Below are 13620 nucleotides of genomic sequence, written 5' to 3' on the forward strand. Positions count from 1 at the left end.
TGACTGTATTAGTCATATGCTGGAACTGGATATGTGACCATAAAGTATAAACCTTTTTGCAGCTATAAATAGGCAAATAACTATGTAAACAGTGGAATACATGTAGTACCTACAATGTTGTGTGCATTTGTATGCCAACAATTCTGCATATACCGGTTAAATTAGTATAATTTCAGAGCTGTATATATAAATATATTACCAGTTTCTCTGTCACCATCTCCCTGTGGTCTACGTTTTGTATTTTTTCCAAGATTGTTAGGGCCAGTTGCTGTAAAGAAGATCCTCCATCCTTCACGCTGAAGCAGTCTGCCAAGCCTGAAGATGAAACTACCAGCAATACTGGCATGACTAACAGTTGGGCCAGGGGTACCATTTTCTTTTCCGCTGGAGTTTCCAAAATTTGAAGAGCTATGAAGAAATAAATGATAACACATTATCTGCCATACAGTATGTGGAATGCAAAAATCAACATGCACACATCAATATGCATGGAGTTTGTACAGCAATTACCCTTACAAATGCCATGCTTATTGGTTGCTGCAGACATCTCTTTTGCTCTTGTATAGGTATTCTCTGCTCCTCTTATTTTTAACCAGTCCACAAATGATAATAGGTCTGAGTTCCATAAAACACTGTTAGAATGGACAAAGAAGCTGCTGCCTGTACACATCATATTCCAGCTGTTATCTTTACAATGTGAGCTACAAAATTACAATTCAATATCTAAATTACATATCTAATTGTTACACAAAATAACAATACAGAGGATAACAGGAGACACAGGTCATGCTCAATACATTTTACAATATATTAGGTAACAGAGTGATGCAAAGGGTGTGTAATATCTTGAGAATGATTGATCGGCCATAAACTTTTCTTTAACTTAGTGGAACTTTAGTCAGAAAATGAAGTCCCACTAGATCATTTCATGCTGGCCCCTTTTTCAGGTATAGCTATGTAAAACAAAAAATAAATAAGTGTCTATACTGTTTAAAGTGGTTGTAAACTCTTACAATCCACCTTTTTTTCTACAGGTAAGCCTATAATAAGGCTTACCTGTAGTTAGCCTGGATAAATCCTAAACCTACACGGTTTAGGAGATATCCCCCGTATCAGCATGCGTGGATGTCATAGCCACATGCGCACTGATGCAATGGTGCTTTGTGCCTTTGCTTCAGCTACTGTGCCATTACCAGCGGCTCCCACGCGTAAGAGCAGGAGTGACAGCATCACGGCTCAGTCCAATCACAGCTCCGGAAGTAATTCCGGGGAGCGAAGTCACGGACTGGAGCTCTGTATTGGGACCGCTGCGGGGGCTTCGATCAAAGATGAGTATTTCATAATGAGCTAGTATGCTATCCTAGAATTTTTTTTGGGGGGGGGTATACATCCACTTTAAAATCCAGTAAGACACGGTCTCACCCTGCTCTGCACATGGTCAGTTGATCTATATTTTTAGGCACTGTGCCAAATTTATAGAGGCCGATCTGCTGAAAGCCTAAATATTTAATGCTGTTCAGTAAAATGGTGGCCTCCAGTAATTAGAAACAGGAACAATGCTGAAGGCAATTTACAGCACACACTAATTTTGGTAGCATAATTATTCACGTGGAATGTAGGTTTCTTGCTAGAGAACATTACTTTTGTAATGGGTTCCACTTTAGCAATATATAAGAAAATATAAGATATCCATGAATGAACCTGGCCAGCAGCTGGTATAAAGATAAATACTCTTAAAGTAATGTTTTGAAAATAACGGGAGCTGCCATTGCTGAATTGATTTCAAAAGGTACAGGACTGTCATTCCTAATTTGACATCAATGCATTGTAAGTCAATGACCTTGAACAAGCATGCAGCTAGTGAAGCCAGAATCATCTGGACTCCTTTCTTACATGTTTTGTTAAAGTTAGTGAAAGTCAAGATCAGGATGACAGCCACAAAGCCTCCCCCCTTCAAAAGTAATTCAGTGGAAGCTCCCATAGTTTGCCCTTAGAGGTTCACTTTAACGCTAAACTCCAGGAATTATTTGTATTGCATACGTACATTGGTCAAGCATGGCTCAATATAAGTATGCATTACTCATTACTTTATAACTGTAGCAGTTGGTTCTACTACAGTGACATCTGCTATCTTTAGGGCCTTGCTGATGTTTTACCCAAGTGGCTGCTCCAATGCACACTCCACATGGTGTCACTCTTGTTCTCTGAATGGACAAGGTGGGGAGGAGGGCTATCAGGTATGAGAAATGCATATTACACTATGTAAGTATGCTATAAATATAATTCCTGTAGTTAAGTTTTAAGATTAAAGAAGATATCACTAAAGGATCTTGAAGAGAATAAACAGGAACATTGAAGAAGTAAAACGCACTAGTAAGCGCTAGAAAAAAAAAATGTATGAACAGATATTGCAAGTTGCATGAACCAGAAGACCGGTAGATGATGCTAATTTAGACCTAACCCTGTTTATATCATCTGGTGATCCCTGTAACGGGGCAAGAAATGAGGGCAATCTTTTCAATGAGAACACATTAAAAACCTGAGAGAGGCTCCAACTCATTGTTAACCAATACAAAAACAAAAGTTTGACTAGATTTGAGATTTAATAAAAAATAAATAAATAAATAATCCTACCTAGTTTCATCATCTGTCTTTGCTGACTGGTAGGAGCCTGTAGTATAAGGAGACTGAGCCCAACTAAAGTCTGCTCTATTGGAAAACTCTGGAAGAGAAAACAAAGGCAACATGTTATACAATATAAAAAAAAAGTGTGTCAAAAAATAGCCCCAATTCCCAACACACATAAAATATAAGATACCAAACTAATGGTCACGGCAGCTGCTTAAAATTAACCGCAGTTCTACTTAAAAAGAAACAATTAAAAAAGTCCTTGGAAGACTAAAGCAGCGCACACACTTATGTATCATAAATGTTCCTACTAATCACATTAAATCAGAGTTTATATATAATGTAAATCAGGGCTCGACAAATCCCAGGCGCCAGGTCGCCATTGCGACTAGAAATTGTGCCCTGGCGCCTGGGTTTTTGTCACTGACAGGTGCCTCTGTTGCTCTGTGGCTGGTGCCTCCAGACACAGAGCACTGTCTGGTAGTTGGGATGGAGCAGGAAGAGAACGGCTCAGCAGCCTCTGACATCCTCCTCCCTTCTCCACACACTGTTGGCAGAGCAGCGCCGCAGTGTGTGAAACTGTGTGTAGAGAGGAGCTGTCAAAATTGAGGCTGAATGTCGGGGTGGGCGGGGCCCTGCTTTCCAACACCAGCCAATGGGATGGGATCTGGGCGGGCCGATACGTGTATTTGGCCCCTCCCCTTTCTTAAGCAGCCAAATCATTGGCTGGCTAGCTGCCAGGTCCTGCCCACCCCGGGTCCCGCCCACCTCTGACATCACGCTGAATGTGTCAGCTCCTCTCTCTCCATACAGTTTCACACAGTGCAGCACTGCAGGGAGCATTCAGTTTCACAGTTACACTATCGGCTGTGAAACCTGCCAGTGCCACCTGCCAATGCCAGTTAGTGCCACATGCCAGTGCCACCTGCCAATGACAGTGCCACCTGCCAATAGCAGTTAGTGCCACCTGCCAGTGCAATACAGGGCCACCTGCCAATGCCAGTTAGTGCCACCTGGCAATGCCACCTGCCAGTTAGTGCCACCTGCCTGTGCCAACCAGTGAAATCCAGTGCCACTTGCCAATCAGTGCCAGTTAGTGCCAGCCAGTGCCACCTGGCAGTGGCAATCAGTGCCACTTACCAATTAGTGCCAACCTGTGCCACTTGCCAGTGCCACGTGCCAACCATTTCCACCCGCCAGTGCAATCCAGTGCCACCTGCCAATGCCAGTTTGTGCCACCTGCCAATGCCACCTGCCAGTTGGTGCCACCTGCCAGTGCCAAGCAGTGCTACCTGCCAGTGCCAATCAGTGCCATCCAGTGCCACCTGCCAGTGTAATCCAGTGCCACCTGCCAATGCCAGTTAGTTCCACCTGCCAATGCCAGTTAGTGCCACATTCTAATGCCATCTGCCAGTGCCACCTACCAGTGCCAAGCAGTGCCATCTGACATTGCAAGTCCAGTGCCACCTGCCAATGCCTGTTAGTGCCACTTGTCAGTTAGTGCCACCTGCCAGTGCCAATCAGTGCCACCTGCCAGTGCAATCCAGTGCCACCTGCCAGTGCCAGTTAGTGCCATCTGCCAGTGCAATCCAGTGCCACTTGCCAATCTATGCCACCCATTGCCACCTGCCAGTGCAATCCAGTGCCACCTACCAATGCCAGTTAGTGCCACCTGCCAATGCCATCTGTCAGTTAGTGCCACCTGCCAGTGCCAATCAGTGCCACCTGCCAGTGTCACCTGCCAGTGCCACCCATTGCCAATGCCAGTTAGTGCCACCTGCCAATGCCAGTTAGACCCACCTGCCAGTGCCAAGCAGTGCAACCTGCCAGTGCCAAGCAGTGCAACCTGCCAGTTAGTGCCGCCTGCCAATGCCAGTTAGTGCCACCTGCCAATGCTGCCCATCAGTGCCACATGCCAGTTCCCATTAGTGGCACCTCCATGCTGCCTATTGGTGCCCATCAATGCCCCCTGCCAGTGCCCATCAGTTCCAACCTCAATGCCGCACCATCAGTGCCCATTAGTGCAGCCTATCAAAGAACATCAGTGGAGAAAAAAAAATTATTTGCAAAATCTTATAACAAAACAAAAGTTGATTTTTTATTTTTTTTTAAATATGGTCTTTTTCTCTTGGCATCAGGCATGGGCAATTCTTATTGTCCGATGCCCCAGACATGCAGTTCTGGGCGCTGGGCAGAGGATTTAAATAACTGGCTCCTAATTTTTTCAGCTGGCTCCTAGATTCTAAGCAAATTTGTCAAGCCCTGATGTAAATGAATAATGATCAAATAAGTCCAAATATTAAAAACTTCTGGAAGAAAGCTGGCACCAAAAGAAGACACCTCCATGCGTGCACAAACCACTGCAAAAAAAGGGGGGGGGGGGGGGTGTTGAGACCCCCTTGCATCAAAGCCTCTTACCAGAAAGTAGCTTTAATCTTTGCATATACGTATCTCTGTACTGGACATGTATCCTCTCCTCTTAATAATGTATGATCGCTCCAAACAGATTATAACCTTTATCCTTGCGTGTCAAGCTCTCTGCATTACAATCCACTCCTCCTATTAATAATATGGGATCGCTCCGAAACCAATGTTATATTGATGTAACGTCAACAAAATTGCTCACAAGCTAGCATTATGCCCACGGCGTTAATGACAACTCCTACCACTTCCTTAGTGTCCGCAGCGGAGGCCCCGGCTGTTTGCTCTATGTTTAGCTAGCGTCACTACGTCTGTCTCCACTCTGATGCGTTTCGTCACACACGACATCATCTGAGGGTGGGGCCACACGGAAAATCTTCATTCATATATACCTACTCGTAGCCCGTAATCATTAGTCAATTGGTTGTGTGATACAACACAAATACAAATGGCAATAGGCAGGCTGTGTGCTCAGCCTCGGACAGAAGATAACAAACATGTTCATAATTATAGCACATAATTATAACACTGTGTATCTGCTGCAGTTCAAACATACAAAATAAATTAAATCACAGAACTTGTCATTATGTATTTATATCGGACACACCAGACCAGCACGCAGTCTATCCTTTACAAATGATTTTCAAATCCACATCTCATGCGTACCTAACATTACTGATATGGATTTCATTTAAAGAAGAAGCTATATCTATTCAATGATCATCAAACCAAAATTTTTTTTACAAATAGTGATAAATATATGATCAGACATGTTGCACTATATATAATTACAAATAAAATGATAATCAATCAAAGCAACAATATATCATACCTCATATCAACACTTAGATGAAATCATGCGAATATTGATAATAAAAATAATATGATAATTAATACTAGCAATGATATAGCATCCCCCATATCAATATTTTCATGAGATCATAAAATTTATAAAGCTCATGAAAAAAAAAAAATATAAGCATAAGAATAGAATCGACTAAAAAGTAGAATCAAATAATCAGCACCATATTGTACTAAAATGCCGGACGGCAGATAAAACTAATGCAAACAATTAAAAGGACTAAAAATATTTTTTTTAAGAAACAAGCCTAAGGATACTACAAGTGGTGTTGAGCACGCGTGGAGGAGTCTTCTTTTCGGTGCCAGCTTTCTTCCAGAAGTTTAATATTTGAACTTATTTGATTATTATTAATTTACATTATATATGATTGAATGCGATTAGTAGGAACATTTATTATACATAAAGTGTGTGCGCTGCGTCAGTCTTCCAAGGACTTTTTTCATTGCGATACAATATAGTATGCAAGCCAAAAAAGTATTGCAATCTCTGCAGTGGTGAAACACACACTTGAATTATAAGTCTACAAGTGGCAGATAAAAAAAAAATACAAAAAATGATCTTGACTTACATCTTTCAGCAGGTCCAAGTTTTGTTCTAGCATGTGCATGAGTGTGGAGCAGTCTCCTGTGATCTTCAGACTGACCTCACATGCACACAGGATTTGAAGAGATAACAGACTGAGCTCTTTTTTAAAGTAATCAGAATGTAGTTGGAAGCTGGCACGCACATCCTTCATGTACATGGTCACCTCTGTGATCTGAGTCCAGTTTGCAAGCTGTGTAATAGAAAGTATTGGTTAGCAAAATTTTCAATTTGACCCAAAACCATTAATGTGACCCAAAACCATTATAAATTCCTGCTATGCAATCATGTAAATTTAAGGACTAACTTATATAAAAGAGTATGTGAACTAATCACCTCTTAACATTTAAAGGGTTTTGTTTTTTTGTTTTAAACTGCCAGGCCCTGCGCTCCATTTTGTACACTCAGGTGGCCAGACCATTTTTGCAATTTTTCCTTTACTTTTTTATTTTTCATGTAAACCGGCAATATTTAAAACATCAATAAAGAGTCCTTTCAAATACTGCAGCAGCGCTTTTTCTTATCCACTCTCAAATGTAGATATATATTTTCATAAATTGTCTATGGTAAACATATACTGGTAGGGAAACAAGTCTTTTGCTGTGCTGTAAAGCTTCCACCAAAGATCACGACGTGTGATGTAATCTCCCCTTTGGGGATGCACTCACCAGACAACAAATAATTCCACACCTTAAGAGAATGGTAATTCCACCTTTCACCAGCTCATCTCTTACCATCCACCAGATGTCAGTATAACATTCCAAAAGACCTGGTAAACGTGTGGCTCAAGGTGTGAGAGAACTTGATCAAACTGACAAACACCAGAAAAAACGAAATTGCATATGTGTGTCTAAAATAGTGGGATACACATATATAATGTGGTCTATAGTAGATACCACTGGTATATAGTAGTCATGTATAGATATTGGAGTATAAATCAGACAGCGGTAAGTGGTCACAAATTCCCACTATAAGCATGCGCAATATATATCTTTTGGTGCTACACCCCTGTGGACGGCTTTCCTTGCTGTGTGTCCAGGTGGAATTCTCTTAAGGCGTGGAATTATTTGTTGTCTGGTGAGTGCATCCCCAAAGGGGAGATTACATCGCATGTGGTGATCTTTGGTGGAAGCTTTACAGCACAGCAAACGACTTGTTCCTCTACCATTATATGTTTAACATAGACAATTTATGAAAATATATATCTACATTTGATGGTGGATAAGAAAAAGAACTGCTGCAGTATTTGAAAGGACTCTTTATTGATGTTTTAAATATTGCCGGTTTGTTTTTAAAATAAGTAGCTGCTTCATGTGATATAATTTTAATGTTATTTTAATTGTATTAAGAACCAGCAGACGTTTAATCCAAAGAGCGCGGAGAGGTGTTCACTGTGGGCGGGTTATTCTGAACATCAGATTTTTTTTATTTTTAACTTATAGCTTTCAGAGTTTGTAAAAGATCCCCAAGCCATATATGTTCTGAAAGCACGTGATCAGTAGAATAAACAAAAGGTGCCACTGATTTTTTTATACCCCACAGTATTTGTTTATCAAACCAATATATTTGCAGAAATTACACCAAAACCATTATTGGCAGATAAAAACACAGAAGATTTTAGAAAAGTCCTACTAAATATAAAAGCTTAACCTGTATTGAGTTAATAAATAATAAACATTTGTAACTTTAAAAATGTGCCTTTTTGCAAAATGGTGAAAATTGAACAAACGCAAAACTGTAAATATCCAAATTTCTCAAAAAATCTGAAGGTTTTAAATTTTTTCTTACAGCTTTCAGAATTAGTGAAAGACCCCCAAAACCATATATTTTCTAAACACATATTAACATCCAGAATAAAAAGAAGGTGCTATTGATTTTTTAGACCCTGCGGTATTTGCGCAAATGTTTATCAAACCAATATATTGTCAAAAAATACATTAAAACCATTATTAGCAGATAAAAACAGCTAAGTTCACAAAATTCCTGCTAAATCTCTACTAAATATAAAAGCTTAACCTGTAAAATAACAAATATTTAAATTTTTAAATTGCGCCTTTTTGCAAAATCTTCGAACGTACCCAAAAATGTATCAAAAAATCTGGAGGTTTTCATTTTTTACTTACAGCTTTCAGAGTTTGTAGAAGACCTCCCAAACCATATATTTTCTGAAAGCATATAGCTACTTATTTTTTAGGCCTCGCGGTATTTGCGCAAAGGTTTATCAAAACAAAATTTTTGGTAAAAATACACTAAAACCATTATTAGCATTTCAAAATTTCTGCTAAATTCCAATGAAATATAAAAGCTTTATCTGTATGGATTTAATACACAACACATTTTTTGTTTGTAATTTTTGCATTAAGCCTTTTTGCAAAATGGTTAAAATTGAAGGTATGCAAAAAATGGAAATATACAAATTTCTCTAAAAATCCGAAGGTTTTCATTTTTCCTGTACAGTATTCAGAATTTGTGAAAGACCTCCCAAACCATATATTTTCAGAAAATATAGGACCAGTAGAATAAAAAGAAAGTGCTATTGATTTCAATCAATATTTTCACTAAAGATACACCAAAATCATTAATATTGCACATAAACACAACATAACTTACACAATTCCTGCTAAACTGCTACTAAAGCATCGTTCACATGTGGGATACTAAAGTTTATGCCCATGGGGGGGCCATGTTTACACACACAGGGATGCACGGGTGTTCCATGCATCCCCGTATAGGCAGTCCTATTTATGTCAATCGGGATGCAATGACAGCACAGGCATAGCTGCTGTTCTCGATCTGACATCCATGTGGGTTTGAGTACATGAACCCGAACACAGACAGTGTGAGCTCAGGGATATGCATGAGGACCTACATGGATGTAAAATTGGGCTCTGTTCGTGCAGGTGCTACATCCCAAATGTCATCAATGGGACTGCCTGCACAGGGATGCACGGAACACCTGTCAAACCGTATAAAGGTACGCTGTGTATGCCCTGCGTGAACAAGGCCTTAGGCCCCTTTCACACAAAGCACAGGCGAGCCCAATCGGACCACCCATTGTTCTCTTTGGAGAGGCTGATGTAAATGGACATGTGTCCGTTTACACCTGCCTGCCTCTGATCAAGTCGTCCGCTAAAAACAAAGGGATGTGGATCCCATTCCCCATCCATCTAGCAGATTATATCGGATGGTATCCCATGGAACTGTACAACTGGTTCCGTTCCATCCGACCGACCCATAGAGAATAGCGGGCTGTGTCCGTGTCCTCTCTGCATCAGCGGAGCGAACGCAGACCGTTCATCCATCTGCTCAGCAGGAATCAGCAGACCGATACCCCACTGAGCAGGCAGATCCGCTTGACAGAGTCCACTCCATGTGGAGCGGCCGGTCTATTAGGGGTGACGGGGCACCGGACTCATACATTTGTACAAGTTTTTTTTTTCAAGCTACATAAATTAGAGCCTGAGGTTCCAATTGGTTTGAAAAAGGTTGGGCTCGGGGCGCAGAGCATTGCACCCCGAACACACCCACTTGTGACAATAGCGAATTAATATTAGCTATTGTCTTCTGGCTTCTCCCAAGGAAGCCAAAGAGGGGCGAGTGCGGGGGGAGACCGTCACCATGGAGGGGTGAGTGCGGGGGGGTGCGTCGGGCAGACCCGGGGGGTTGCCGTTCCCCCAAAAAAAGTCACTGGGTCTTACTATTTTTTTTTGTTCTTCCTTTTTACGGTTATATTTTTAATTTGATTATTATTTTTTTGGTGTGGGGGGTCTGTGCTAAGATATCAGACCCCCATATCTCTTTTTTTGAGACGAAGAAAGTCTCTGCAGCACTTGAATAAGGAATCTGTATATAGATTCCTCATTCATTCATAAAATGACAGTCTGATACATAGTAACAATCGTGGTTACTATATATCAGCTGTCATGTCAGTGTGAGGTCCAGGAGCAATTTGTGGTGATCACTGCCTGCGCCCTCCCAAGCCCCAACTTCACCCCCAACCACTCCTAACCCCACCGTGCTCCCCAGCCTGACAGAGCACAGGGATCGGTGAAGGGAGAAGCTGCAAGTGGTGGGAGGGAAAGGAGGGACGCCACTCGGAGTGGCCATGGTCAGGGGTGCGGGGCAATATGGGGGGGTGATCTGAGTGGTGAGGGGGACACATCTGGATCCCCCCCCAAGCCCCATGCAGCACCTGCGGGAGTGGAAGGGGTTTACTGGGGGGAGTCCAATCGAGTGTGGAGGGGAGTAATCAGTGCTGGGGGGGGGGGAAATTATAGATGGAAGTTAGTGGTGGGAGGTGGAGAGGCAGGGGACAGGAAAGCGGTGGCATGAAGGGGGAGCAGTCACATTTGGGGTTAATAACTCTGATCAGCGGGTTGTAATTCACTAATCAGAGATATAGAATTGTTCAGCAGGGTCTGCTGAACAATTCTGCTATAAGTTTATGGTCATTGAAGTGACCATGAGCTTATAGCAGGGGGAGAAATGAGGCCTGAACGCCGTATGGACTTGGCAGCCTGCAGGCCCTTCTGTAGGTCCATACGGCGTACAAACCTGGCAGTGAAAGGGTTAAAGCATGAAAAACAACACAGTGCTTGTGCTATGTAATTTGACCCCTTCTATCACCTGAAATACCTGGCTGATCGTGCCTGGTTCTGCCCTCCCCCCGTAAACCGACCACAGTTAATCATGGCTGCTGAACCCTGATACCGTGGTCAGTTTACGTGCCTCCATCATCCGCAGCTCTCCTATGTGCTCTCTCCCATCCCCTCCCCCCTCCCTGGCTGTCAGCGCTGTGTGTGAGCCGCCCCTCCCCTCCCCTTCTAGCATCATTCTGAGCAGTTCAAAAATGACTGTTCCCAATCACTGCCAGCCCCTCTGCTAGGATAACTTGTAGTATATAGTGAATGTCATTTTTTTAAAACTCATCTTCTAAATACCTTATTTCTTCAGGCCCAACAGCGGTCACGTGACCACCCGTCACTCTCTTCCTCCGACGCATGTACTACAGAGGGAGGTCACATGACCACCCGGCAGACGTCAGAGGGAGATCTTGGCCTCTTCTTTCGATGTACATACATTGGAGGAAGAGAGCAACGGGCGGTCACATGACCGCAGATCGGCGAGAAGAAATAAGGTATTTAGAAGAAGAATTTTAAACAACGGCATACACTGTATACTACATGTTATCCTAGCAGAGGGTCTTGCAGTGATTGTGAGCATTGCCATAACAACCCATTTAATATTTACAATTAATGATATACCAAGGAAATTGCAATGGTTAATCAATGACACCATAATAATGTACAAGTAAACAGAGAATGTAAGGAAGTTGGCATTTATGTGGCGATTCCCTGATGATATAGCATACACCAAAATTCGTAAAAACAAACCTTTATTGAAATCTCCATAGAAGATACATATTCATATACATAAAGGGGCTAACAAAGAGTCCCCTATAGCTATAAAATTACCACATATGTAACAAAACATCAAATGGTGTAATTTAAAAACTTGTCACAGCATAATGTCAAATGGGTGTTGTATGGAGCTTGCCAACATGTTTGCATATGTGTTAAAAAAGATCACATCAAACTCACTGCTCTGTTGTAAAAAAAAAACACGCATGACCCACCTGGATATGATGAGCCACTCAAAATTAAAACAAAGGTTAAGGTAACCCTGCAACAGGTGCATATCATCCAACGGCTCAGTCAATTAAAGGATCCTTATTCTAATAACAAATAAATATATATATATATATCAGTACCTGAAATAAATCACCACCCATCCATTGTGGACTAGAGCAGAGAAACAGACCTCCAGCCAACAATGCTTACCAATATTAAGGAATATATCGCCCACCAATGACACAAATAAAGGGTAAAGAGGTCTCACATTTCTGCAAAACGCATGAAAATACCTTCCATATGTGGAGAGGACATAAATGATAAGTACATTATCACCGGGTCTCCTGAGGAATCTGCAATCCAGCCTGAAAGTCCCCAAAACCAACTTGCCCCTATATATACACCCAAATGAAGGGGCAGTCGACAGGGTGCTGGGTGGGTCCTCTTGCCATTGACCAATCAAACCAAAGACGTGCTCGGTAGGAGGGATTGAGATTTGGCGCCACTCGCGCACGGGGGGCGGTTCCCTGGGTGATGACACTGCCCCTCCTATTTAGTCGCCGGTGTGATGTTGGCGGCATCATGCGGCTGCAGTGAAGCACACACAGATAAAGTAAACAGTTTGGAGATCTTTGGTTCATAGGTACAGGCACCACTAGTACGGCGATTGCTGCTTTTATTAACACAGTGCACTGAGATGGAATGAACCTCTAGTTCAACACATCAAGGTATTGTCTCACAGTACACCCCTTTTTTTTTTTCAGGTTTTTTTCCATTTTTTCACTTTTTAGTTTTTCATTTATACACGCTAGCGTTCACTACTGTTGGAGCATTTATATTGCTCGCAACATAGCTTCACTATACACTGTGTCACAATAGTCCCATTCTACTTGTAATTTTTCATATCCCTTATGCAATCACACCCTCTAGTAATTTTCAATCTCATTCACTTACATCATGTTTACATTTAGTGCTAGATGTCTTGAGTCGATATTAACACGGAATTATTGATCTTAGGGTGAGGATCACATTTTTGGTTGGTTTTTATTTTTTGGCACTACACTTCCCTGTATTGCCGCATGCTCTGCCTGCCTCAGCTCCCGTGCCAGGTGACGCTCCCGGCCTCCCTCACACCCACTGCCGTGCCTCTCCTCATCACCTGACCCGTAAGTATAGGCGTTTGGTCTCTACACATCTCGTTCTTTCCCTCCTGTTATTTAACCACTTACAGACCAGACCACTTTTTGCGATTTGGCACTGCGTCTCTTTATCTGACAATTGCACGGTCGTGCAACGTGGCTCCCAAACAAAATTGACGTCTTTTTTCCCCACAAATAGAGCTTTCTTTTGGTGGTATTTGATCACCCCTGCGGTTTTTATTGTTTGCGCTATAAACTAAAATAGAGCGACAATTTTGAAAAAAAAAACACATTATTTTTTACTTTTTGTTATAATAAATATCCCCCAAAAATATATAAAAAAAACATTTTTTCCCTC

The 13620-nt window shown here is 41.9% G+C and overlaps 1 protein-coding gene across 2 annotated transcripts in view; it reads right to left on the minus strand.

Moving 5' to 3' along the window:
- FOCAD (focadhesin) overlaps window positions 1–13620 on the minus strand; it is a 346212-nt gene that overhangs the window by 205973 nt on the left and 126619 nt on the right. For both annotated transcript variants that reach the window (XM_077475201.1, XM_077475202.1), the window contains exons 8-10: window positions 6480–6686; window positions 2635–2722; window positions 200–408 (exon numbers count right to left, since the gene is read on the minus strand). In XM_077475201.1, coding sequence (XP_077331327.1) covers window positions 200–408; window positions 2635–2722; window positions 6480–6686 — 504 coding nt within the window. The remainder of the gene's footprint in view (window positions 1–199; window positions 409–2634; window positions 2723–6479; window positions 6687–13620) is intronic.

This window comes from Lithobates pipiens, unplaced genomic scaffold (assembly GCF_037356315.1).
Source record: "Lithobates pipiens isolate NorthernLeopardFrog02 unplaced genomic scaffold, aLitPip1_a1.2 Scaffold_13, whole genome shotgun sequence".
Classification (NCBI taxonomy): Eukaryota; Metazoa; Chordata; class Amphibia; order Anura; family Ranidae; genus Lithobates; species Lithobates pipiens.